The sequence below is a fragment of the Gadus chalcogrammus genome, chromosome 4 (assembly GCF_026213295.1).
Source record: "Gadus chalcogrammus isolate NIFS_2021 chromosome 4, NIFS_Gcha_1.0, whole genome shotgun sequence".
Taxonomy (NCBI): domain Eukaryota; kingdom Metazoa; phylum Chordata; class Actinopteri; order Gadiformes; family Gadidae; genus Gadus; species Gadus chalcogrammus.
The window spans coordinates 3,868,727-3,893,999 of record NC_079415.1 but is presented as its reverse complement, the minus strand read 5'-3'; the positions used below and the strand labels follow the sequence as shown (position 1 = coordinate 3,893,999).

General features: G+C 46.2%; 1 protein-coding gene across 1 annotated transcript; it reads right to left on the bottom strand.

Moving 5' to 3' along the window:
• LOC130380432 (uncharacterized) lies at nt 1–25,032 on the bottom strand. Its single transcript, XM_056587625.1, has 21 exons — nt 24,987–25,032; nt 24,544–24,605; nt 23,943–24,104; nt 21,441–21,550; nt 20,720–20,780; nt 13,903–14,170; nt 13,354–13,407; nt 13,079–13,205; nt 12,238–12,406; nt 11,751–11,844; nt 10,732–10,822; nt 9,604–9,683; nt 8,658–8,711; nt 7,512–7,638; nt 4,030–4,198; nt 3,634–3,733; nt 3,100–3,196; nt 2,393–2,477; nt 1,937–2,067; nt 1,541–1,692; nt 1–746 (listed from the first exon to the last, which is right to left on the bottom strand). The coding sequence occupies exons 1-21, from the start codon at nt 25,030–25,032 to the stop codon at nt 109–111; spliced, it is 2,877 nt and encodes a 958-aa protein (XP_056443600.1). The 3' UTR covers nt 1–108.
• Between the last annotated feature and the right edge of the window lie 241 nt (nt 25,033–25,273).

The window sequence follows — 25,273 nt, the reverse complement described above, 5'->3', positions numbered from 1 at the left end:
GCGGGGTGAGGGGGGGGGCTGTTGTGAGCGGACGGTAGGGCTGTGGCAAAGGGACATTTTTCAAGTACGTGGAAGCACCAGGGAACCGCTGTGCGGGCGTGGCTCAGGTCACAGGCGCTGGCGCTTCACCTCCGGCGCGGCACCCGGGACACTGTACCAGTCCATGCCTGACGCCTTCTCTCGCATTCTCTTGGATATGCCCTTGAACCCCTGGTGGGTCTGAGGGCAGGAGCTCGATGGCGGGGGACAGTGGCTTGCAGGCGGGGTAGGGGGGACGGGTAGGGCTGTTGTGAGGGGGCGGTAGATATGTGGCTGAGAGACGTTTTTCAGGTACGTGGAAGCACCAGGGAACTGCTGCGCGGGCGTGGTTCTGGGCACAGGCGTGGGTTTCACCACAGGCGTGGGTATCACAGCAGGTGTGGGTATTACCACAGGCCTGGGTTTCCCCACCGGGGCGGCGGCCGCAGCCTTCGCCACGACCGCAGCCTTCGCCTTGTACGTGAGCAGGAACTCCGGGTAGATCTGAGGCCGGTCGAAGACGACAAAGATGGAGGGCGAGTGGATGTCGTTGACGCAGCTGTCATAGAAGAGGGTGTCCCCGCCGTCCTTGGAGGGCGGGCGCACGTAGCCGGCCGAGCCCCAGGTGTGGTGGCCCACCAGCACCCGGGACACGAACATGGAGCGGACCGTCGCGGCGTAGCTGGTGTATGTGTGGGAGTAGCTGGCGTCCCGGGCGAAGTAACTGCCTGAGGATGGGGAGAGAGACGAGGGGAGAGGGGGAGACAGAGGAGAGGAGGGGAGGGGAGACAGAGGTGGAGATAGATGAGAAGAAAGAGGAGAGGAGAGGAGGAGGAAGAGTGACAAGATAAGAGAGAAAAGATAAAGTGTTGCTTTATCTCCAGATAATTCATTTGATTGTGCTTTGAAACATAAACAATCATTGTATCGATTACATGCAGAAAATACCAAAAAACAATACATCTTTTTCAAAAAAGTTTGACCCATTTCTTTAGAGTATATCGGCACATCTAAACTTTGATTGTGCAACCTTTGGTTATCCAAGCCGTTCCAACACATGCCAGTTGTTAAAGTGGCAGTCTGTAGGATCTATTGGCATCTAGAGGTGAGGTTGCATATTGCAACCAACCGGATATCTTCCCTGTCTCACCTTTCCCTCTCAAAAGCCATAGGACAGGAAAGGCGGCCTGTACTGGCTTGTGATGTGGCAGTAGGTGTTGACCAGCTTTAGCTCATAGTTTGATAGTGTAAGAATGACAGCGATTATTTAACATTTTAAACTCTAAAGCCTAAATTCTAAATTCCGGAGCAGTTTGTCCGTTCTAGGCTACTGAAGAAGCATGGCCACCTCAACGGCATGGGCTCATTGTAAAAATTAACAACAATGATTTTTTATGGGCTATACAATAACTAAAACACACTTATGAATATACCTTCTCTGCCAAAACTGTTCTGCTAGATGCCGCTAATCGTAAACACTGCACCTTTAAGTCCTGAAGCGATGTCTTAGTGGTAAGCTCACCCTTGCCCAAGATGGTCCCGTGGGTTCCGCAGATCCTCCAGTCAAAGTTCGAGCAGCAGATGGGGTCGATGAACTTGGAGTCTGTGCCGTGGAACAGCTTCCTCTCGACCACGGAATGCCCGCCGTTCCTCGTCTTCATTTGTTCCCTTTGCCTTTTAGAAAACACGATTTAAAAAAGATCGTTATAAAAACATACTTTTTTTATAACATTATAAAACATTACAAAAAATAGCGATAACGTCATAACGATAAGATAATGTTATAACGTAAGATAACGTTGTAAAATTAATTAAAATTAATTAATTTGATTTTAAAATGACATTTGATCATATATGCATTATCGTTTTGAGTCCCTCGTGTCTGCAATTCTACGGCTTTTCCGACCAACCGACATACAACTGATATTGGTCCCAGAGACTCTTGTTCTGAATCCTCTCGATCTTCACAATGTCAAAGGCGGTCATCGTCTGACGAAACAGCGTCTCCACCTTCTTGTATTCTTTGGACGAATCTCGCAGCAGTACTTTCTATGAGAGACAGAGGAGAGAGCTCTTAATTTACCTTTGAGAACCGTTAGAACAACCCAAAGGTTCATGTCATGAAACTCATCTTTTTAAATACTGTTTACTCATCTTTTTCAATGCATCATCAATACAACTTTATTAATCACCAGGATGTCATCAACATCAACACTGGATAAAAATCAAAATAAGGTTAACATCATTCTCTAATAATGAATATAACGTTTCTAAAAGCACATAAAATTTATGATCTCGACCTGAAAAAGGAAATTTAGGTAATTTTGTTGCATTTAAGCCTTCTATGTAACCCTATAATAAGGATTATCATTACCTTGTGTCCAATCTCAGGAACCTGGGACTTGTCCCAGCGTCTGGGTAAAGCTTGGACATTTGATGGACCATTTGGAGGCCTTTTACTGAAATAAAAAAATAACAATAACTTCATTTGAAGCGTAATAGAAAGGACCCGTTCTGTGTCTATTTTATGGGCAGCGGTCCAAAGTACCTGATGTAAAAGTGGGTGTCTCACTGAAATATGAGGATCAACGTTAGGACAGAGGAGTGACGGTAGATCTGGCGATACAAAGTCGCCTTACTGGTACACTCAGCGGCGCTTTCTGAGGTCGTACAATCGTCTGTAATGTTTTTTTATATTGTTTAGGGCAGGGGTTCTCAAGTGGGGGTACCCTTAACCCTAGGGGTACTATGGGGTACTGCAGGTGGTACTCAGAAAATCTTAAAGTTAACTGTCTTTTTTTTTTTCGCCCTGAGCAACTTTAAATACTGAAACGTAGATATTCGAGAAAGTGGTTGAAACGTGACCCTCTTAATATTCATGTTTCCAAATAGAACACACATATATTATTCATGTTCAATTTTATTTTTTTATGCCCATAATGTTTTGTGCTACCTGAAAAAGTATCTTAGAGGGGGAACACTAGTAGAAAAAGTTTGAGAGCCACTTGTGTAGCGGGACCAAGACATTTGACTTCTCTAAAAGCCAACAGAGAGGCAGTCCGTCCTCCAGGTGGAACACACCTTGTCCTGTCGTCTTGCACGTCCGCGGAGGACCGGAAGCGAGGCCGTCGCCTCACCTGCCTCTGGGTGCCGTATTTCTTATTGGTCTGAGTCATGTCTGCAAAATGCAAAGGGATACAAATCTTATGTTGCTACGTTTCAATTGAGTCATCCAGCAGACGCTGTCTGAAGCGACTCACAGAGAGTTCACATAACAGATCATTAATAAAGGGTTGAGTTGTTACCGGAAGGTTGCTAGTTTGATCCCTAGCTCCTCCTAGCTTAGTTTCGAGGTGTCCATGAGCAAGACACCTCACCCTAACCTCTCCTGACGAGTGTGTGCGGTTGTATTTTCGCTTACTCGCTTTGGATGAAAGCGTCTGCTAAATGCCCTAAATGTTAATGTAATGAGCTTGGGGTTTGAACCAGCAACCTTTTCTGCCCAGGGGTTGAAACTCCCTAGCAACGTCATCATCGTCGTATGACAATCTTTACCAGCTCATGGGGTGTACAACGATGGGTGGGTCGGGGTTGGGGGGGTAACGGTGGCCTCACCCTGGAGGCTGAGTGTGTAGGTCTGGGACCCTGCGGTGAACTCCACCACCTCCTGGGGGTCGTTCTGGAACTTCTGCTCCAGCTCTGTGCTGCTGTTGGGCTGGAGAGAGCGAGCGGGCAAATGAACACACGCCGCACACACATACAGTAAACATATGAGTTGAGTAATACTGTCGTTTCAGTTTATTTGTCTGTTCAAATCAGTTATTAAAATAAATATTTAAGCACAATTGATGGCATATTTCTACTCCGCCACCAATTATCTACCCTGCCCCCCCTAGCAGGTACTCTAAACTTAACGTTAACAAACCACAAACTAACTATCGGCTGGATTATTGCGTTTGCGGATGTGAGCCGAGTCAGGCTGGCCCCGCTTTGCGATGGTGCTGAACTCACTGGTGAATCGTACTGGTTCCAGTTCCCATGCTCATCCTCCCAGTACCAGAGCCACTCGGTGGTGAGTAGGAAGTTGGGCTGGAGGACCGAGGAGATTGAGGAGAGACGCCTGACCTTCTGGAGTCCACACGTCATGGTGTCAAAGCACACCGCTTTTACATCCACCGTGCTGCAGGAAACATCACACACCGTTGACCCTCAGTATGTGGGTTTAGAGATCACAAGTGCAGCATAAGAACACAACACTGCATTCTTTCAATCAATTCAATAAAGAAAAAAAGACTTAGGGGACACTAGAAATCAACAGGAGCATACTGAGGTTTCAAACTGGGATTAAACGGAGTAGGTTTATTTAAACTAAAATGGTTTCAAAACTGGGATTAAACAGAGTAGGCTAATTCAAACCAAAAGGGTTTCAAACTGGTATTAATGGAGTAGATTCATTTAAACAAAAAGGGTTTCAAACTGGCATTAACCGAACAGGCTCATTTCAACAAAAAGGGTTTCAATCTGGGATTTAACAGAGTAGGCTCAATTAAAATAAAAGGCTTTCAAAATGGGATTAAAAAGAGTAGGCTAATTTAAACGAGGTAAGAGCAGTGGCAGGTCTCCTTGTAACGACTAGAGCCTTCTCATCCTATCAGCACCATCAATCCTATACGCCAGGGGTCGACAACCCTAGGCACGCGTGCCACCACTGGCAAGTGGCCGGCTTAATCAATGGCACACTTGAGAAAAAAAATATATTATCAAAAAATGTCACAATGCGGCAGCATAATCATTACTACCGATTTTTTTTGCGCTTTATTCTGTTTAGGGCATTTCCTCCCAGTGCAAATATGTTTAACTGAGTTACTGAAAGCAGTGTTCTGAAATGGGATCAATTAATAGTATGTAGCCTAAACCTTGTGAGTAATATAGAACAAAATATTTAAAATATTTTTGCAAGTGGCCTGTATGCATCGGCTTCACATGGTTTTGCAAAGCTTTACATGTCTTAAAGATGTGGATTGTTCCAACATTCTCATATATTCTCGTATTTTACATTTCTCACATTGCAAATATGTTTTTGAATGAGTTTCTGAAAGTGGTGTTTTAAGATGAGACATATGTAATTATAATTTGTAATCCCATGTTGCAAATATAACAACAAAAAAAACATAATACAATTCCAGGTCTTCTGGAAATGTTTTTGGTCGCTGTGTCATAAATCTGCTTAATATTTGATATATTGTTGCTTAAAGGTCCCATGACATGCTATTTTATGTATTCTTTAATATAGGTATTAGTGGGCAACTAACACAGTATTCAAAGACGTTCCCTAAATTCAGCCGTGGTGCAGAGTTATGCCGCGTTTCCACTGCAGGGTGCGGATCGGATCGCAAAGGTGCGGTAGGGAGGGGGCGGTATAGCCCAGCTCAGTTCCGAGGTTGCGTTTCCACTGCCGACAGTATCCTTGGTGGTAGGCCGGATGTCAATCGCCGCGGCAGCTACGTAAACATCGTAAACAACGGCTTCCTCCCCAAGAATGCAGACGAACGTCTCCACCTCCTTGTTCGCCCAAGCAAGCTTTTTACGCGACATGTTAATTGTAAAGAATAATACCTCGAGGCTACTGTTTGTTTGTTTTTATCCCTGCGTCACCCGGAAGTGACGATTCTGTCGACCAATCAACGGAGGGGGGGGTGTAGCTAGAATTTCACGGGACCCTTTCAGGCGTCTGGTCTCGTTTTGGGTACTGCAACGGAGCAGTCCCGAGAATGGGGCCGGAACGGGTACGGCAAAGTCCGGGTCACGCCCACTTTTGGCGGTGGAAACGCGACCCGACCCGCACCTTTGCGATCCGATCCGTTCCGCACCCTGCAGTGGAAACGCGCCATTACAGCCACTCCGAGCCAGTCGCACATTGAGCTTCCCCCAAATGCGCTGTTTCGGTGGGCGTGTCAAGGAGGAGGGTGGGGGTGTGGCCCTGAGCAGCTTGCAGCCACCATGCGCTCTGTTTACAGTGGATGTATCGCAATGGCGAAGCGCACACAGCCTTTAGCCGTGTTCTGTAAATATTCTAGAACACACGGGAGTCCTGGAGCTCTATATCTAAATATTATCATATAGCCTACACAGATATCTATATCATATAATATATATTATCACGGCCAAAAGCTGTGTGAGCCGATATTATGAATCTCAAACGACCGCGTTGGGTTCTCCGACGTTCCTGGTTCTTCAACGTCCACATCAATGTGAATACACACACTGTAACGCAAGTGTTTCTTGTCGGTTCTTTGACGTGTCTTGTATTTCCACAACGAGACTGTCGTGGGGGTTATCTGAGCCATGGTTGAGAAGGAATTGGGGGAAGGAACTTTGGCTTTGACTCCCTCAAGAACATGAACCACGACATGGAGGAGAAAGGGATTGTTGGCGGCGAATGTCTCCCGCTTGAGCCCCGCTGAGGGACCACCGCCGGAGGCGGAGGTGCATAAGCGCTGCCCGGCAAAGATCCCTTTCTCCTCCTTGTCGTGGTTCATGTTCTTGAGGGAGTCAAAGCCAAAGTTCCTTCCCCCCAATTCATTCTCAACCTTGGCTGAGATAACCCCCAATACGAGTCTCGTTGTAGAAATACCAGAGACGAGAGTCCGACGTGTTATGCGCCATCACACCAACAGCAGAACGGTTATCCAAATAACAAGGAAGTGTACAACACTTGCGTTACAGTCCTGGAGCTCTATATCTAAATAATATCATATAATACATAGATATCTATATCATATAACATATTGTGTGCGCCTCCAGACGATATTATGAATCACAAACGACTTTGTCGGGTTCTGCGACGTCTCTGGTTCTTCCACTTTCACATCAACCTGAAGTCGACTGAACCGCGCGCTGCCTGCTGCCGGCTGCCTGCTGCCGGGCGATGGTGCCTCGCGGCAACCGGCGGCATGTCGCAGTTCATGTACTTCAGCGAGTCAAACCAAAGTTCCTTTCCCCCAATTCCTTCTCAACCATGGCTTAGATAACCCCCACGACAGTCTCGTTGTGGAAATACAAGACACGTCAAAGAACCGACAAGAAACACTTGCGTTACAGTGTGTGTATTCACACACACACATGTGGCGCTCGCAAGGTCGAGTCTCATTGGCGGGCCAACGTCTCTGGGCGGGCCAGGCAGAGTAAGGGGAGGAGCTGAGATTCCTGATGACGTCATAAGCACAGACATTCCAAATCAGCGCGCTTGAGCCTCCGTTTTTTCAAAGGCGAGCAGAACAGCTAGTGCTAGTTTTACACCAAACGCAAGTTTTAGCCACTGGGGGAACATAGGCAGGCTAGGGGAACTCATATTTATGTTAGAAAACCTCCCAAAGTGAGATTTTCATGTCATGGGACCTTTAAGGCACACTCATTAACGAGAACATTTCAAACTGGCACTGCATGTTGAAAAGGTTGCTGACCCCTGCAATACGCTGTTGTGTGTTGCATACCTGTATGTTATTTTGGGGTTACAGTAATCCTCTTCTATCTTCTCTGAGCTGTCCAGCAGCGTCCACTGATGGCCCTCCAGAACTTCCCAGCTGTAAGGCAGACTGTAATGGGCTCCGAAACACTTTTCTGAAGAAGACAGAGAGGAAAAATTGATTATGTATCGGTGATTTATGAGGCTAGCAGTTCATTTCAACAGTTCATCAACAGTTCATCTCCGGTGCTCTGGTGGCATGAGGTTTCTGCTGTCTGCTATACGATTGGTTCTGTAATACAATTCAGTAATTCATTAGCTGCTTCAGGGAAATGACTTACAAAAAACAGCATCTCTTGAGATGCTGTATTCCAGCCACAGGGATTTTGAGTACCACCCGTCAGAAAAACTCCTATCTTTCCCCGATATGTGTGTGGCTGGGAATGTACAGAGTTTGGGCTGGCTTGCAGGCTCATCTATTGATGACAGCTCTAACGGAGGTTGTGACAGGTCTTCTTGGGGAACGGCGTTTATAGGCTACTGAACCCTGTCTCCTCCTATAACACATAAAACGCTATCATAAGTTACCTCTGCCAACTGCCAATATTATTTTTCTCTCCAGAAAATGTGCATACAGATAGCCAGACACTAGCGTTTATGTTAGCCTAACTGTTAGCCTACTTGCCTTCCAGGTGTGAGGGTGGGGGGGGGGGGGGGCTACGGGAGGACTTGATGGGGAGAGGGCGGCCGATCAGGATGGTAACTCGTCACTTGTAATCGCATCACTTAAAATGCCAGGATTTTCCTCCTCCTGCTCCTCGCAGCGTTTCTTGCTGAATTTAAATGAAAAGAAGCTGCTTTGCTTTGCGTTTCATATTAGCTAATAGCTAGCTACTGTCTGCGTCTGTCTCATTGAGCTTGCTTGAAAAGCTTGTGCGCCAACGTCGTTCATTTCATTGGATCACTTGCAGCCTGCGGGCAGGCAGTCCACACGTGGGGTAGAAGCCGCTGATTGGCTGAGAAGCTTTTACTCAAAGCTTTCCTCAGGCTGCTTATTGGATGAACAGCTAGATTGAAAATCCCTCACTACTCACTATAGGCCTGGGTCAAAATGTGCGGGCCCGGACCTAAAATGGGTGGGTCAATGGTAGCGCCACGGGTGGCTTGAACTCACCTATGGGGTCGATACAGTTGCCTTCGAGGAAAAACAAGCAAATCTCGATTTTATCTGAAAGACAAAACAAACAATGAACAATTGTTTTCAGATCAATTGATGAGCACCAGTGGCGGTTTTAGGCACGGGCGAAGCAGACAGCCGCCCAGGGCGGCATTATTTCATGACACATGGGGGGGCAGCACGAGCACTTAAAAAATAATACTAATCCGCGCCGCAAGCGGTTTTCTGTTATCAATCATATCACTGTGTGGGGAATTGGCAAATTGGCGCCCCCTCCCCCCCCCCCCCCCCCTTGCTGAGAAGGTGCCGTGCACATAAGCTGTGTGAGAAGGGGAACGGGGAACGGGGAACGGGGAACGGGGGAAAGTTCAACTCTGCGTCTCCCAAATGGAACGGACATGGGGATACACAAATTGAAATCCTTAGTGAAGCCTGCAGGGTTATGTGATGAACATACAGAGGAACGCGTTGGCTAAGCTGCCCTGCCTCAACAATGCATGAGACGCTAAGCTCAGCTAGAATCGCCGCACACCCTCATCCAAAATTTGATGTCTACAGACCAATTATAGCCGGAAAGCCTACAGAAACCATAGATAGTTAATGTGACAATCACATTACTAAAAATAGACTTGGAGCAGTGATTTCCCCAAACTTTTTTAGGGGAGCATGCACCTGCCCATACGGGTGGGACGCCCCTCAGAGGGAATCTCGCCCGGGGTGTCAGCCACGTAAGGCAACAGCCAGCTCGTCGGGAGCAGTGAGGGTGAGGTGTCTTGCTCAGAGACACCTCGCCGCTCAGCTAGGAGTAGCCGGGTAATCGAACTATCACCTCCCGCCTAACAGCCAACCCGCTCTGCCTCCTGAGCCACGTGCCGCCAATGTGCTGAAAAAAAACATACGGTGACAACAAACGTAAAAATATCAAATAAACGTTCTGCTTTACCTTGGGGCGGGCTTCTCCTTTCACCACCTCCAGTAGCAACAACACCAGCACTACTACCAGCACCACCAGTAGCACCAGCTCTAGAAAATGGAAAGGTGGTGGAAACGTGACCCTTTCAATGTTCAACTTTACGTTGCCAAATACGCCCATATATTATTCATGCTCAATTTCATTTTTTTTTCTGCCGAAAATGTTTTGTGAAGGGGGTATTTGGTTAAAAAAATAATCGTAGGGGGGGTACACTAGTAGAAAAGGTTTGAGAACCACTGGTGCAACGGGACCAAGACGTTTGGCTTCTCTAAAAGCAAACAGAGAGGCAGTTCGTCCTCTAGGTGGAAGGCACCTTGTCCTGATGATAGGGGTGTGACGAGATTAAACTCGACGATATTACCCGTCGCGCTAAAAATTGGTCTCGCAAGATTTGTGATTTATCCAAACTTCTATTTGTCGCCTGTGGGGGCAGTAATGCGCCTTTGCTACATCTTCCTGCCAGAACCTAAAGAAGGAGAAGGAAAAGAAGAGGAGGAGAAGGATGGGAAGCAGGGGAAGCATCGAAAGCAGCCATAAGCTGTGTTCGAAATCGTTCCCTATCACGGATATAGTGTACTATATAGGGTGCTCGCCATTTTGTAGTGGTGTTCGAAATCTCAGTGGTTAATTTCATGCACTATATAGTGCACTTAAAATACCCAAAATTTGAGTGTACATACGATGTAGCCTACATGTTACTCCCGTATACCACAATGCAATGCGGTCGTGTTTTTCAGGAGGAGAAGAAGAGGCTGAATAACCGCAAAAACGAATACATTTAATCAAAGTACATTTTGGGTACTTTGATTTGGTTTTGCACATAGTATTGTTTGCACTTGAAAAAAAGAGAATTATTGAATTTAATTTATTTTAATTTAACTTTTATAAATTTTAGTTTTAGTTTCAATTTCATGCATGTAAAGAGTTATAATAAAACATTTCAAAATGCATGCGCGACTTGGTTAAATAAATGTCTGTTGGTCCAGTCATATATTTTGTCATTGTAGTTTTCTTAAAATCTCGTCTCGTCTCGTTCTCATGAACCCAATATCGTGTCTCGTCTCGTCTCGTGAGCTGAGTGTATCGTCACACCCCTACCTGATGAGCTGCACGACGGCGGAGGACAGGAACCGAGGCCGTCGCCTCACCAGCCTCTTGGTGCTGTAACTCTTATTGGTCTGAATCATGTCTGCAAAATGCAAAGGAATACAAATCTTATGTTGCTACATTTCAATTGAGTCATTCAGCAGACTCTGTCTGAAGCGACTCACAGAGAATTCACATAACAGATCATCAAAGGGGACCTATTATGCTTTTTCGACTTTTATGAACTATAAACGTTGTTATAATGATTGATAGTCATGTTTAACCATACACAAAAAAAACGATGTAGATTTTCGGGAAACTCTTCCTCTCATTTGGGCGCTTTCAGCATTCTCTGTCAACGCTCGGTTTCGTCCTTCTCCGCCCCCTCGCCCCCCTCCTGCCAACCCAACTCCGTTGTGATTGGTTACTTACCTTGAAGCGGATTTGACCAGGCATATGGGGGCGTGGCAGGAGTGCCTCTACGTAGATGACTTCCCGGAAATGTGAACAAGTGAATCGCAAACGTTGTCCCGAGTGTTTAGCGCTCTGCACAGCCACCCCAGACTGTCAGCAGGGAATACGTCGAAATGCATGTACGTCATTATTTGACACTTTAGTATGGTTAAACATGACTATCAATCATTATAACAACGTTTATAGGTCATAAAAGTCGAAAAAGCATAATAGGTCCCCTTTAATAAAGGGTTGAGATGTTACCGGAAGGTTGCTAGTTTGATCCCTGGCTCCTCCTAGCTTAGTTTCGAGGTGTCCATGAGCAAGACACCTCACCCTAACCTCTCCTGACGAGTGTGTGTGGTTGTATGTCGCTTACTCCCTTCGGATGAAAGCGTCTGCTAAATGCCCTAAATGTTAATGCAGTGAGCTTGGGGTTTGAACCAGCAACCTCTTTGGTCCAAGGGGTTGAAACTCCCTGGCAACGTCACCATCCCTCCCCCGCTGTATGACAATCTATATCAGCTCACGGGGTGTACACCGATGGTGGATCGGGGGTTGGGTAACGGTGGCCTCACCCTGGAGGCTGAGTGTGTAGGCATGGGACCCTGCGGTGAACTCCAACACCTCCTGGGGGTTGTTCTGGAACTTCTGCTCAAGTGCTCTGTTGGTCTGGAGCGAGCGAGCAGGCGAATGAACACACACACACACACACACACACACACACACACACACACACACACACACACACACACACACACACACACACACACACACACACACACACACACACACACACACACACAGTAATGTTTTTAAACACATGGGATAAGTAATGGTTTCGTTGGTTAAGAATTTCTGTTCATTTGTCTATTTGAATACGTTATTCGAATAAATATTTAAGCACAATTGATGGCATATTTTAACTCTCCCGCCAATTATCTACCCTGCTTCCCCTTGCAGGTACTCTAAACTTAACAAACCACAAACTATCGGCTGGATTATTGCGCTTGCGGATGTGAGCAGATTCAGGCTGGCACCACTTTGTGATGGTCCTGAACTCACCGGTGAATCGTACTGGTTCCAGTTCCCATCCTCTTCCTCCCAGTACCAGAGCCACTCGGTGCTGAGTATGGAGGTGGGCTGGAGGACTGAGGAGATGGAGGAGAGACGCCTGACCTTCTGGAATCCACGCGTCATTGTCTCAAACCACACCGCTCCTCCATCCACCATGCTGCAGGAAACATCACACACCGTTGACCCTCAGTATGTGGGTTTAGAGATCACAAGTGCAGCATAAAAACACAACGCAACACTTGTTCAATCAATTCAATAATGAAAAACAGACAGGATTAAGGGGACAATAGAAATCAACCGGAGCATACTGAGGTTTCAAATTGGGATTAAACAGAGTAGGCTCATTTCAACTAAAAGGCTTTTAAAGTGGGATAAAACAGAGTAGGCTCATTTGAAGAAAAAATATTTTAAACTGGTATAAATGGTGTACACTAATTTCAGCAAAAAGGGTTTCAAACTGGGATAAAACAGAGTAGGCCAATTCAAACAAAGGGGTTTCTAACTTGCATTAAAACGGACTAGGCTCATTTAAACAAAAATAGTTTCAAACTGATCTTAAACCGAGCAGGCTAATTTAAACAAAAGCGGTTTCAAACTGGTATTAAACGGAATATGCTCATTTAAATAAAAAGGGTTTTAAACTGGTATTAAACCGAGTAGGCTAATTTAAACAGAAAGGGTTTCAAACTTGGATTAAACGGACTAGGCTCATTTAAACCAAAGGGTTTTGACTAGAGATGTACAAGCAGTGGCAGGTCTGCTTGTAACGACTAGAGTCTCCTCATCCTATCAGCACCTTCAATCCTATACGCTTTCGTGTGTCCCATACCTGTATGTTATTTTGGGGTCACAGTAATCCTCTTCTATCTTCTCTGAGCTGTCCAGCAGCGTCCACTGATGGCCCTCCAGAACTTCCCATCTGTAAGGCAGCTTGTAATGAGCTCCGAAACACTTTTCTGAAGAAGACGGAGGAACAATTGATTATTTATTGGTGATTCATGCGGCTAACACATCAGGTCATCTCTGGTGCACTGGTGGCATCAGGTTTGAAAGCTGTCTTCTATGCGATGGGTTCTAAAATATGATCTATTCGTTTGAACTCACCTACGGGTTGGATACAGTTGCCTTCGAGGAAGAGCAGACAAATCTCGGTTTTATCTGAAAGACACAACAAACAATGAACAATTGTTTTCAGATCCAAGGACGAGCACTTCCACGTAAGTTTTAAAATGTGTTTTAAAAATTTTCTCCAGTTCTCCAGACATCGTGTTGCACTTAAAACAATTTTTACTACGTCATAATACATAACATTCATGACACCGTGTTGCATTTCAAGTAATATTTAGTCATTGTTTTGAAACAGATATATCAATGTAAATGGAATGCATTTATACAGCACTTTTATAACCAGTGGCCACTCAAAGTGCTTTACGATATTGCCGAACTTTCACCCATTCATGCACACCGACGGCAGTGTTAGCCACGCAAGGCAACAGTCAGCTCGTCGGGAGAAGTTAGGGTGAGGTATCTTGGTCGGAGACACCTCGCCACTCAGCTAGGAGTAGCCGGGGAATTGAACTAGCAATCTTTCGGGTACCAGCCAACCCACGCTGCCTCCTGAGCCACGCGCCCCCAATGTGCTGATTCACTCACTAGTAGCACCAGCACCAGCAGCAGGGACCTGATTGGCCTGTCCGGCCTGCTTGGCCTTGGCCTCCAGGACCTCCTTGTTGATGTACATCGACTCCATGGCCGCCATGAGGTCGTTGGGGATGCGGCTCTTCTGCAGCATCTCAAAAGGCTGCGGCTCGTAGAAATCGTGGGCCCGCGAGCCGCAGCAGTTACGACGCAGGTATCGCTCACAGATGTGGATCCTAATGCAGCCCTCCTGGCATCCGTTGTTGGTGTAGTCGAAGCACACCTTCGAGGGAGAGGAGAGGGGGTGTTTATGGATGATTGCCTCAGGGAAATTCACGTGGCAAGGCAATGGTGATCTCCATAGTAAAAGATAAATTAAAGAAAGACATTTTAAAGAATTTTAAATCAGATTCAGAATTAAACTTTTATTTTGGAATTCAATTTCAAAGTTGGATTCCAAAAGAAAAAGTGATTTAACTGTTGGTAATGTTTTCTCACAAAATTAAAGTTAAAGTGTATTTTGAGGAACAGAATCACTTCAACCCTCTATGTGTTGCATTCTGACAGTATACCAAAAAAATACCCACGCTAACGTTTGGTGGACGAAGTACTCAGACCACGTACTTGGGTAAAAGTTGAGATACCTAGTGTAAAATATTACTCCAGTAAAAGTGGAAGTACTCCCTTTAAACGTCAAAAAAGAACTTGGGTTCAAATGTACTTAAGTATCAAGAGTAAAAGTAATTTGGTGGAATGTAGTTCCAATGTCTAGCTATGTCGTTTTTGAAACCTTTATGCACTCAAATCATTTAAGGTTAAAAAAAAAAAACACTAACAACACTCTAAATACAATGTTTTATATTTGTGATATCTGATACTGACATCATTTGAAACCAGAAAATGCATTTCCTGCAGAAAATGCGGTGAGTGCTGTAGTGCCAAAGTGAGGTTGAAAATGTTTTAGTAAAGCCACATAGAGGTAAAGAAATGTTAAATGGTGTGTTTGTGTGTGTGTGTGTGTGTGTGTGTGTGTGTGTGTGTGTGTGTGTGTGTGTGTGTGTGTGTGTGTGTGTGTGTGTGTGTGTGTGTGTGTGTGCAGGGACACAGCCACGGAAAATGTATGTTTGGTACATGAGCTAAAATAAAACAACCCTGAAAATAGTCTTACAGAAATTAATATTACATTTATGTAGAACTTCAACTTGAAATAATCATACAAGAACTTAAAGAACATCAACCTTTCAGTCAACACAAGCTCGACTAAACATCATGAATCAAATCTCCTTACGACTGACGCAGAGGTTTGAGTGACAGATCTAATGTCCCTCCCTCGCCCCTAATAACTATTGGACATTAGCCGCGTTTACATGGACACTTCTGATCCGATTAGATTTCTAATTGGAATCGATCGATTCCTATCATGCAATCCGAATGTATTGTATACACGGCATTTACAAAAGTGGTAAGTGTACGTTCATATGTATCTCGCACACAACCGTTATGTTGGTCTGGACTTACATGATATATGATGCTAAAAATTGGATGTCAAATAACTTTCTCCAGTTAAATTCAGATAAAACTGAGATACTCAACATTGGATCACAGCACATGTCAAAGCAAATAAACTGTAAAGTCTGCACAATATACCAGGGAGCAACAACAAGCATATAAGCTGTAATAACCACACATAGCCACAAGAAGGCAGCACCATCGCACATATGAAGAAGCCGGAGGCGGGGACTCAAGGCCCCGTCCACACGAAGCCGATTTCATGGCGAAACCGCAAAGGTCTTGTACGGTTCGGCCTTCCGTCCACACGAAGCCGGCGAATCCGCTGACCGAAACCGCAAACTTCTGAAACCACCCTCGGAGGTGGTTTCAAATCTATCCGGTTTCGTTTTGGTTTCGTGTGGACGCCTGAAACCGACTGAAACCGCAAACCATGACGTCATCGCCCCACCCCTCGACCTCCTAGCCAATGGCTCTTAAGCCCGCGGAGTCTCAGAAATCACAACAAAAAAGATGATGGCGGACTACAAGCTTGTAATCGTTCTGCAGCATATCATGTCCCTTGTTGGGTTGCTAAGCCATTATTTATTGAGAATCTAGTTCGCCATCGTAGAAGAGCTGTTTGTTTGTGTTGTTAGTGGTTCGGGGGGCAGCCTTTATGCGCATGCTCGCCTCTTCTTCTTCTTCTGGATTTGTGTACCAGAAGCAGCGCCCCTTATGGGCCTGGAATGTTTACTACAGCGTTTCTACAGATCTATCCGGTTTCGCTTGGCTTCGTCTTTACGGAGATACTTCGAAACCGGATAGATCGAAACCGTAACGGTTTCGCCCGTTTCGGCTTCGTGTGGACGGGGCCTCAATATCATAGCCAATCAGATTACATACTACGTCATAAAGGCCGAGCCTACTCCGTATCTAAACAGCGCGTAAGCAAGAATAGAGCAGAAACTCTAGAGGTAGGGTAGCCAGGATGCCCTGTTAAGCGTCTCTCCACGTGTGTATATACAATTCCCCTCCTTTTGCTTCATAGTTACCATACCGAAACTTTAACAAATTAAGTGAGTTAAAAGCAATCCTGATTTGATAACCTTTTCTAAAGGAACACGACAGCGTTGGCTTTGAACCTGTCTGGGCGGTACTTAATAGTGAAACGAAAGTCTGCCAGCTGAGCAACCCAGCCATGCCCTGAGGCATTTAATTTGGCTGTTGAAAGGACATAAATCAAAGGATTATTGTATGAATAGACAGTGAAATGTGAGTGGTAAAGGTAATCCGGGAAGCGCTCACAGCACCTGCTTTTCAGGCGGTGTCAGTGTTCGTGAACCATATGCTATTACCACCATTTTCCCTTTCTGTCTTTGGTAAAGGACTGCTCCCAGACCCTCTTCTGATGCATCACATTGAAGCGTAAAGGGCTCAGTGAGATAGGTAGCCTAAGAAGAGCGGCGGTGTCAACTTGTCAATGAGAGAGTGCAGCCTTTCTTGATGGCTTGATGGCTGTGTCCAGTCAATGGGGCAAATTGGGGGCAAAATTACCTTTGTTTCTTGTGTTCAACCCTTTCTTGTCTTTTCCCCTTGATACAGTGGTTTTGCTAACCTGGAAAAGTTTGGTATACATGTTTTTGTAGTAGAAGAGAAATCCTAGCAGTTCTCTCAGGTCACCCACTGTTGCAGAGACACCACCTGACACCATGCGTCCAAGAAAGCGCACCTTCCTCTTGAATGCTTCACACTTGCCTGGACTCAGTTTGACACCATGCTTCTGGTATCGCTGTAGCACTCTTTAGATGCACTGGAGATGACCCTCGAAGCTGGAACTATGTACCAGGTTATCATCCAGGTACGGTTGACACATGAAATCTCTTAGGCCACACAAACACTCCTCCATGTTTCTTTACAATTCGGCAGAGGCCGAGCTTAGGCCAAATGGGATTCTAGTCCAGTGTTATGAACCCTAAGGAGTGATGAATGCTGTTAGGGGTTTGCTCTGCTCATCTAAGAAGCCTTGGTGGTAGGCAATACCCTTGTCCAGGACTGAAAACCAATAGCTGCCAGTAAGAGAGTCCAGCATGTCTTGTATTCTGGGAATTGGCAGTCAGGTACTGACTTTTTTCCTACCGTACATAGGGGAATTTAATCATGCCTATCTCTCTACATCACTCCCAACTTTTCACCAAATTGTCATGTGCCCTACCAGAGACAATAAAACACTGGATTTACTGTATGCAAACACACAGGGATGCATACAGATCCACAGCCCTTCCTCCCCTTGGCAGGTCAGACCATAACCTGGTTCTAATTAGTCCCACCTACACACTCGTTGTTCAGTGGCAACCGGTAACCACAAGGACGGTCAGGAGGTGGTCTCAGGAAACCCATGAGCTCCTGCAAGGGTGTTTTGAGGCTACAGACTGGGATGTGCTCTGCGAACCACATGGGAATAACATTGACTCCCTGACGGACTTTATAACAGACTACATCTCCTTCTGTGTTGATAATGTGGTACCTGCTAGGAAAGTGAGGTGCCTTGCAAACACTTTCACACCAGTGACTTAAAAGTTCTGCTAAACAAGAAGAAGGCATTTAGGGACGGTGACAGAGAAAAGCAGAAGAGCGTACAGAGGGAGTTGAGAGTGAGGCTGAGAAAAAACAAAGAGGAGGAAGCATTCAGGAGGAAGCTGGAGAGCAAGCTCCAGCAGAACAACATAAGGGATGTGTGGTACGGTATGAAAACCATAACCGGTTTCAAAGTGAAAGGAAATCAGGTAGAAGGCAGTCAGGAAAGGGCCAATGAGCTGAACGGGTTCTTTAATAGGTTCAGAACAGGGCCTTTGGCTACCTCCCCGGCCTCTGATAGCCACACAGACCCAACATCCTCCCCCCTCACAAAGGCCCCCCGCGCCCGCAAGTTAATTGGACCTCACCTACTCCCCCCCCAACATGCTCTGACCCCCACGAGATCCCACAAGTTTTCAATGGGGTTAAGGTCAGGACTGCTAGCAGGCCATTCCATCCTCTCCACTCCCACATTCTGGAGGTAGTCTCTGATAAACCCCGCCCTGTGGGGGCGAGCGTTGTCATCTTGGAGGATAGAGTTCGGTCCCGGACTGTGGAGATATGGGATTACCACTGGTTGTAGAATCTCATCTCTATATCTCTCTGCATTGAGATTGCCTCCAATGATCACAAGCCTCGTTTTTCCAGTGAGGGAGATGCCACCCCACAACATCACACTGCCTCCACCAAAAGAGTTATTCTATCGGTGCAGCAATAAGCATCGTGTTCTCCACGTCTTCCCCACACTTCGACCCTACGATCCAACTGCCATAGGCAGAATCTGGACTCATCACTGAACATAACGTTCCTCCATATGTTCAGCTTCCAGTGCACGTGTTGCCGACACCAGTGCAAACGGGCCTGACGGTGAAGGGCAGTCATGGCAGGACTCCTGGGAGCCCTATGAGACCGGAGGTTGGCTGGGTGTAGTCTGTTCAGGATTGTCTGGGCAGAGAGCCGTCGGCCATGTCGTCCTGCAAACCTTGGTTGCAAATCTGTAGAAGACAGCCTACGGCACCTAAGTGCTGACAGGGTGATGAAATGGTCTTCTTATGGTGTCGTCTTCTTGGGACGCCCACGTCGCGGCCTGTCTTTGACATCCTCCGTTATATAGAACTTGGCCTTCAGTTTGGAGATGGTACCTACCTAGGGTACCGAAGGTTTGTTTCAGGTTAGAACACCTAGGTCAAGACATCAGGTGTCTCCACCGCCATTTTCCCGTTGGTAGCAGCTATAGTTGACTTTTGCTGCTAGCCCACTCCACCAGAGAATTTCTGTTGGCCCCAGTGTATCCAGGATTAGGGGGAGTGTCAGGGATGGATTGAAGGAAGCGGTCAATGCTGTTGATGCTGCTATACTTGGAGCTTCCAAGCGGCCGTACACAGGACAGGACAGGGTACTAGGGCTCACTCCAAATAATGTTTTTGCGGAACACCAGCTTGAAGTTGCCCAATCAAATGCCAATTAGGCACCTGATTGGCAGCACCTGGGGGTACCAGAAGCTCAAAACAATTCTCAATAGCAACAGCAAAATATCCGCTTTGGCAATGGCAGAAAAGATTTGACAACATTTTTCATGGGCGCAACCGACCTACTCAGCGCTGATGCTCATCCCACAAATGCATGTTCCTTACAAATGGGGCACCATTTGAAAGGGAACTAAACAGGCTTTCCAATGGTATAAGATCTATTGCCAAAAAGCATTGTTATCACAGAGAAATAATCGACCAAACACAACTTTCCTTACTTTTTGTGCTAAGTTTATATCAACCTGTATTTTTAATTTTGCACCTGTATATTGGACCATCCATTCCACTTTTTCTATCCTAGGTATTGTGGGCTCATGGTTTTGTATAGGTGGGATATGTATGCATACACGTTTTGTGTTGTGTTGTGTGTGTATGTATGTTGGCTGCTGGAACATCTAAATTTCTCTGCTGAGATGAATAAAGTATATCTTATCTTATGTCTCATCTTAAAAAGTGCCAGTGCCTGTTTTGTGCTAATATTCAACCAAAGTGTGAGCTCTCGATGTGTGTGTGTGTGTGTGTGTGTGTGTGTGTGTGTGTGTGTGTGTGTGTGTGTGTGTGTGTGTGTGTGTGTGTGTGTGTGTGTGTGTGTGTGTGTGTGAACTGCACTGATGTTGACAGCCTCTCGCTGGTGTGTGTGCTCCGTCCCCTCATTGGTTCTCATCAAGGTTCTATTTTTAGTGCGTGCCGAGTTTAGGGATTACTGACGTCATTCTGAACAACACAAAACAAACCGTTTCTCCTCCTCTCCTTGAAACACACCGATCCACGCATGGACCCAGGGACCGCCTCTCACCGCTGGACTGGGTGTGCGCGTCTGCGTGTGTACAAGTCAGCACGTTCCTGTGTATGTGTGTCAGCATGTCCGTGTGTTTTCATTTGCGCGTGTGTCAGTGTGTACGCGTGTGTTTGGGTTTATGTCAGCGTATACTGTACGTGTGCATGCGTATGTTTGTATGCGTGTCCGCGTGTACGTATGTGTGTGTGTGTCAGCACGTACGTGTCAGCATGTACGTGTGTTTGTGTATGTGCATGTGTAAGTACCCATGTGAGTGTGTACCTGGGTGCATGCATGAGTACGCAGGTTTGTGTCTGTCTGTCTGTCTGTCTGTCTGTCTGTCTGTCTGTCTGTCTGTCTGTCTGTCTGTCTGTCTGTCTGTCTGTCTGTCTGTCTGTCTGTCGTTCTGTCTGTCGTTCTGTCTGCCTGTCTGTCTGTCTGTGGCGCAGGTGAGACTCACGCAGGTGGGAGGGCAGCCGGGCGGGGTCCTCCTCCATGCGGCCGGTGGGCCGGGCGGCGGACTGAAAGAGAACGAGCACACACACACATGCACACACGCGCACACACACACACACGTCACTGAGGGGGCTTTCGCTTTGGTAACACTTTCTTTTAAACCACTCAGATTCTTTCAGACATTATCTCATTTAAATTGCTGTTCAAAACCTGTCGTCCACACACGTCTACAGGAACGACCGGGTTCCCACATCTCACTTTCACTTCAGAAGAGGAAGTGCAATGTTGTATTTGACTAAACAAATTTCTTCCAATGCCTGGCCAAACTCGGGGCACTTCAAATTTGAAAGTGGCATCAACGTTTATAAGATGACGCAGAAGAAGGGACGATTAGGAATAAATGTTGCATGGGTGAAGTGACCCACCATGCAACAATACAAACAAAAAACTCAATCTCCCAGCCTATGAAGTCTCTCCATCACATAGGCGTGTAAGGACTAACTAGTTACCAAACCAGTTTACCATTGAGTCGTCACTCGAAAGTCCGAGGGCTAACCACACCCTCTTATAAAACAACCTTCCTGGAATTTATCACTCCGTCAACACTATACCACGTATTATACCACACGCCAGGTTATTTTAAGAGAATGGATCAGACAGACAAAACTGGCTTACCATGTATAACCCAGTCAACACTACAACAGACTTCAAAAGGCTCTGCTTACCTGTGCCGGCTCGCCAAGTTGAGTTGTCCGGATCGCGGCCTTCCGGGCTTGCTCCCCAATTGATGAAAAACTATTTTGATCCTTTGTGGTGTGGCGGTCTCGTGCCTCCTCTATGACTCGGAGAGTGGTAAATGTTCAACACGTGGTTTATTCTAACAGAGACACACGGTAAACAAGCTTGAGTTCTGGAGGTGGTTCATGAAGCATCTCCCAAACACAGGTAAACAAACAGTTTATATTGCAAGTGGGAGGAATTGTAAATAAGCCACGCCTACACGTTCTAGTTTACCCAGGTAAACCTTTGGTCTGTCTTGGCTTTAGCGGAATGGCAAAGTGGCCATGTTTGTAGTCTTTAACTTATCTACAAAATCATCAAACCTTATATGGAGTTGTCCATTACGTGGAGAACCATTCATAACTGTTGACACATGTCATCAGAAATAGCATAGACTAAAATAATTTACATCACCAACCCTTTCCTAGCCCTTAATTTTATTTTTTAACGCTTTAGAGCGTGCATGTTCCTTATTTAGTCATCCCGGAAGAAACTTAGGTTTCGTTTTCCAATCATAAGAAAAGGAAACTCATGCCGACTGCTGCCGTGAATAACCTCGACCCTTAACAAGTCTAAACGAAAGACAAGTCTATCGTTTAGACTTGTCTTGCTTCGTTTCTGTGTGTGCAAAAAAAAACCTATTTTTTTCTTTTTTTAAGGTTGGTTGGGGGACAACCTACCTATGCCTCTATGCTAAAACCACCACTGCTCTCACTCCAAGTTGTACACGGCTGTGAACTCGGTGGGTTCATGGACCTTGTAAAGAAAGGGTGGGTCGCGTTTATTCACGGCAGTAGTCGGCTTGAGTTTCCTTTTCTTACAATTGGAAAACGAAACCCAAGTTTCTTCCGGGATGACCAAATAAGGAACATGCACACTCTAAAGAAGGGTAATAAACAGCATTGAAAAACCTCTTATTAACATCATTGTATAATAGGTTTTAGATCATATCTTTAAGTTATTGATTATTTTTTTCCATAACTATTATTTATTTATTTGTTATCAATTGTAGTAATACAATAACGACATAAAGTACAACTAATATAGGGCTGTACAAACTACGGATCGACCGATACCGATTTTTTAGGGCCGATACGATACCGATATTTTTTCATCAGCCTTAGCCGATACGCCGATACGCAGATACCGATTTTCTTGAGCCGTTTCTTTTTTTTTTTTTTTTTTTTAAAGGAATATTTATTGAACTTCAATATAAAAAACAATATTTAACAAATAGTAAAAACAGGTGAAGTAGAACAAGTAAGAACAAGTAGATGAAGAATATTTAACAAATATTAAAAACAGCTGAGGTAGAAGAAGAAAAAAAAAAAATAATAATCGGTGAAAATCAGCCGCGTATCAGCCGGTACGATACACGTAAAAAACGTAAATATCGGCCGATGATATCGGCCGACCGATATATCGGTCGATCCCTAGTACAAACCCCTTTGCACAATCTTTGAACACAACCCATAGGTAAGTTGTAGGTCTACTGGCTTATGAATATCATACATCCCATTCTTTCTTTTTGTGTTACTATTTAAACTTTCTTGACGGGTAACAACTCTGCGCTAGACCCGTCTCTGTCTCTCCCATGGGCGGTACAGCGCTCTGTTGCCCTCTGGTGGCAGAGACGCACCACGCCCCTCAGAGGACGAGTCGGGAAAAGTGGGCCACCGTGAGGGCCGCCATGGTCAGCGATACTCTTTCCTGCTCGCTTCCTCCGCTCCGTGGCTGCACAGATATCGATGGGGCAATTTATCCAAGCGGGTGTCTCTGGATGGGGGCGGACACGCCATACTGATCACCTGTCATCAGTGAGGTGCGGATCAGAGTTCATGTCTGGAGTCTGTCCAGACGTCGCCGACTAGCAGTTGCCATAGAAACGTCCATCAATTGAAGAGCGTCTTTGGTGACTGTGGACGTAGGGAGGAGGGGGGGTTGGATGTTGAGCGGCCACTTCCCTTCATGTGCTGGGAGATTGAGTTACAGTGGGAATCTGACACCCTGATACACACTCCCACACACACACGGGGGTAATGCCCGGGCTAGAATAGCCCCTTTTCACAGAGGACAAACACAAGTCACTCAGCAGTACTATAGGGGTCTGCTGCTCTCAGGGCACTGGTAGTAGACTTGTGATTGCTTGTTGAGGGAAGTTTAGTTTAGTCTACCTGTCACCTGCCAGAAATAGGGCTAGGACACCAGCCTTAATGGATGGCCTTGAAGTAAATTGTTACACAAAATATAATTTTGTGTTGGCCGTTGGTGGAGTTCGTTACTGAAGGTGGAGTTCGTTACTGAACCCCAGTTTTTAGCCCAGTTTAAAACCTCACTTTGCTCCTGTTGTATTCCCAATGTCTGGTCAATTTTAATCATTGATTTGATGCAACAAAAGTTGTGTTGTGTTTTTATGCTGCACTTTTTATGCTGATCTCTAAACCCACATACTGAGGGTCAAAGGTGTGTGATGTTTCCTGCAGCACGGTGGATGTAGAAGCGGTGTGCTTTGACACCATGACGCGTGGACTCCAGAAGGTCAGGCGTCTCTCCTCCATCTCCTCAGTCCTCCAGCCCACCTTCCTACTCACCACCGAGTGGCTCTGGTACTGGGAGGAAGAGCATGGGAACTGGAACCAGTACGATTCACCGGTGAGTTCAGCACCATCGCAAAGCGGCGCCAGCCTGTATCGGCTCACATCCGCAGACGTAAGACGATAGTTTGTTTGTTGTTTGTAAACGTTAAGTTTAGAGTACCTGCTAGGGGGGCCAGGGTAGATTATTGGTGGTAGAGTACAAAAAATGCCATAAATTATGCTCAAATAATATTTATTTAAAGAACTGACCTGAAAGGATAAAAAAACAGAAATACTAATCCGTTTTGTTCTTACAAAAGCTCCCGTGTGTGTGTGTGTGTGTGTGTGTGTGTGTGTGTGTGTGTGTGTGTGTGTGTGTGTGTGTGTGTGTGTGTGTGTGTGTGTGTGTGTGTGTGTGTGTGTGTGTGTGTGTGTGTGTGTGTGTTAATTCGCCCACTCGCTCGCTCCAGACCAACAGCAGCACAGAGCTGGAGCAGAAGTTCCAGAACGACCCCCAGGAGGTGATGGAGTTCACTGCAGGGTCCCAGGACTACACAATCAAGGGCGCACTCACACTAGGCAAGTTTGCCTGTTCCGTGCTGCAGGAAGATTCAGCACGATTCCCCCCCCTCCCCACTCCCCCCGCTGGCCCGTGGTCGCAGCTGGACACCACGCTTGGTGATGACGTATTTATCGTATTACGACGTGATGACATATGTATGAAGGAGCAATCGTGCCCAGTGCCCATTGGCCGTCGCACTGGGCACGATTGCTCCTTCATGCATACGTCATCACGTCGTAATACGATAAATACGTCATCACGTCATGTTTAAAATGATTGTTGTGGAGAAGAAGGGCATGGACCTATAAAGAAAGAAGGGTCTTTCTTTATAGAGAAAGAAGGGTACTGCTTACGAACTGGCATGTTGGTAAGCAGGTCCGCATCCTTGGCCAGTGCCATGACCGTGCCAAGGGCCACGCATGTGCCCAGTGCCACGCCCATGCCCAGTGCCACGCCCGTGCCAAGAGCAGCACGCATGCCAACAGCCATGCCCATGCCCAGTGCCAAGCCTGTGCCCAGTGCCACGCCCGTGCCCAGTGCCACGCCCGTGCCCAGTGCCACGCCCGTGCCCAGTGCCACGCCCATGCCCAGTGCCACGTCCGTGCCCAGTGCCATGTTTGTGCGCAGGTCTGCGTTCTTG

Coding starts and splice junctions, on each gene's coding strand:
- LOC130380432 (XM_056587625.1), bottom strand. CDS start 25,032: ATGGCACTGGCCAAGGATGCGGACCTGCTTACCAACATGCCAGTTC. Junction 8,712..9,603: donor AAGGAGAAGCCCGCCCCAAG/GTAAAGCAGAAC, acceptor TTTGTCTTTCAG/ATAAAATCGAGATTTGCTTG. Junction 3,197..3,633: donor CTACACACTCAGCCTCCAGG/GTGAGGCCACCG, acceptor TGCATTTTGCAG/ACATGACTCAGACCAATAAG.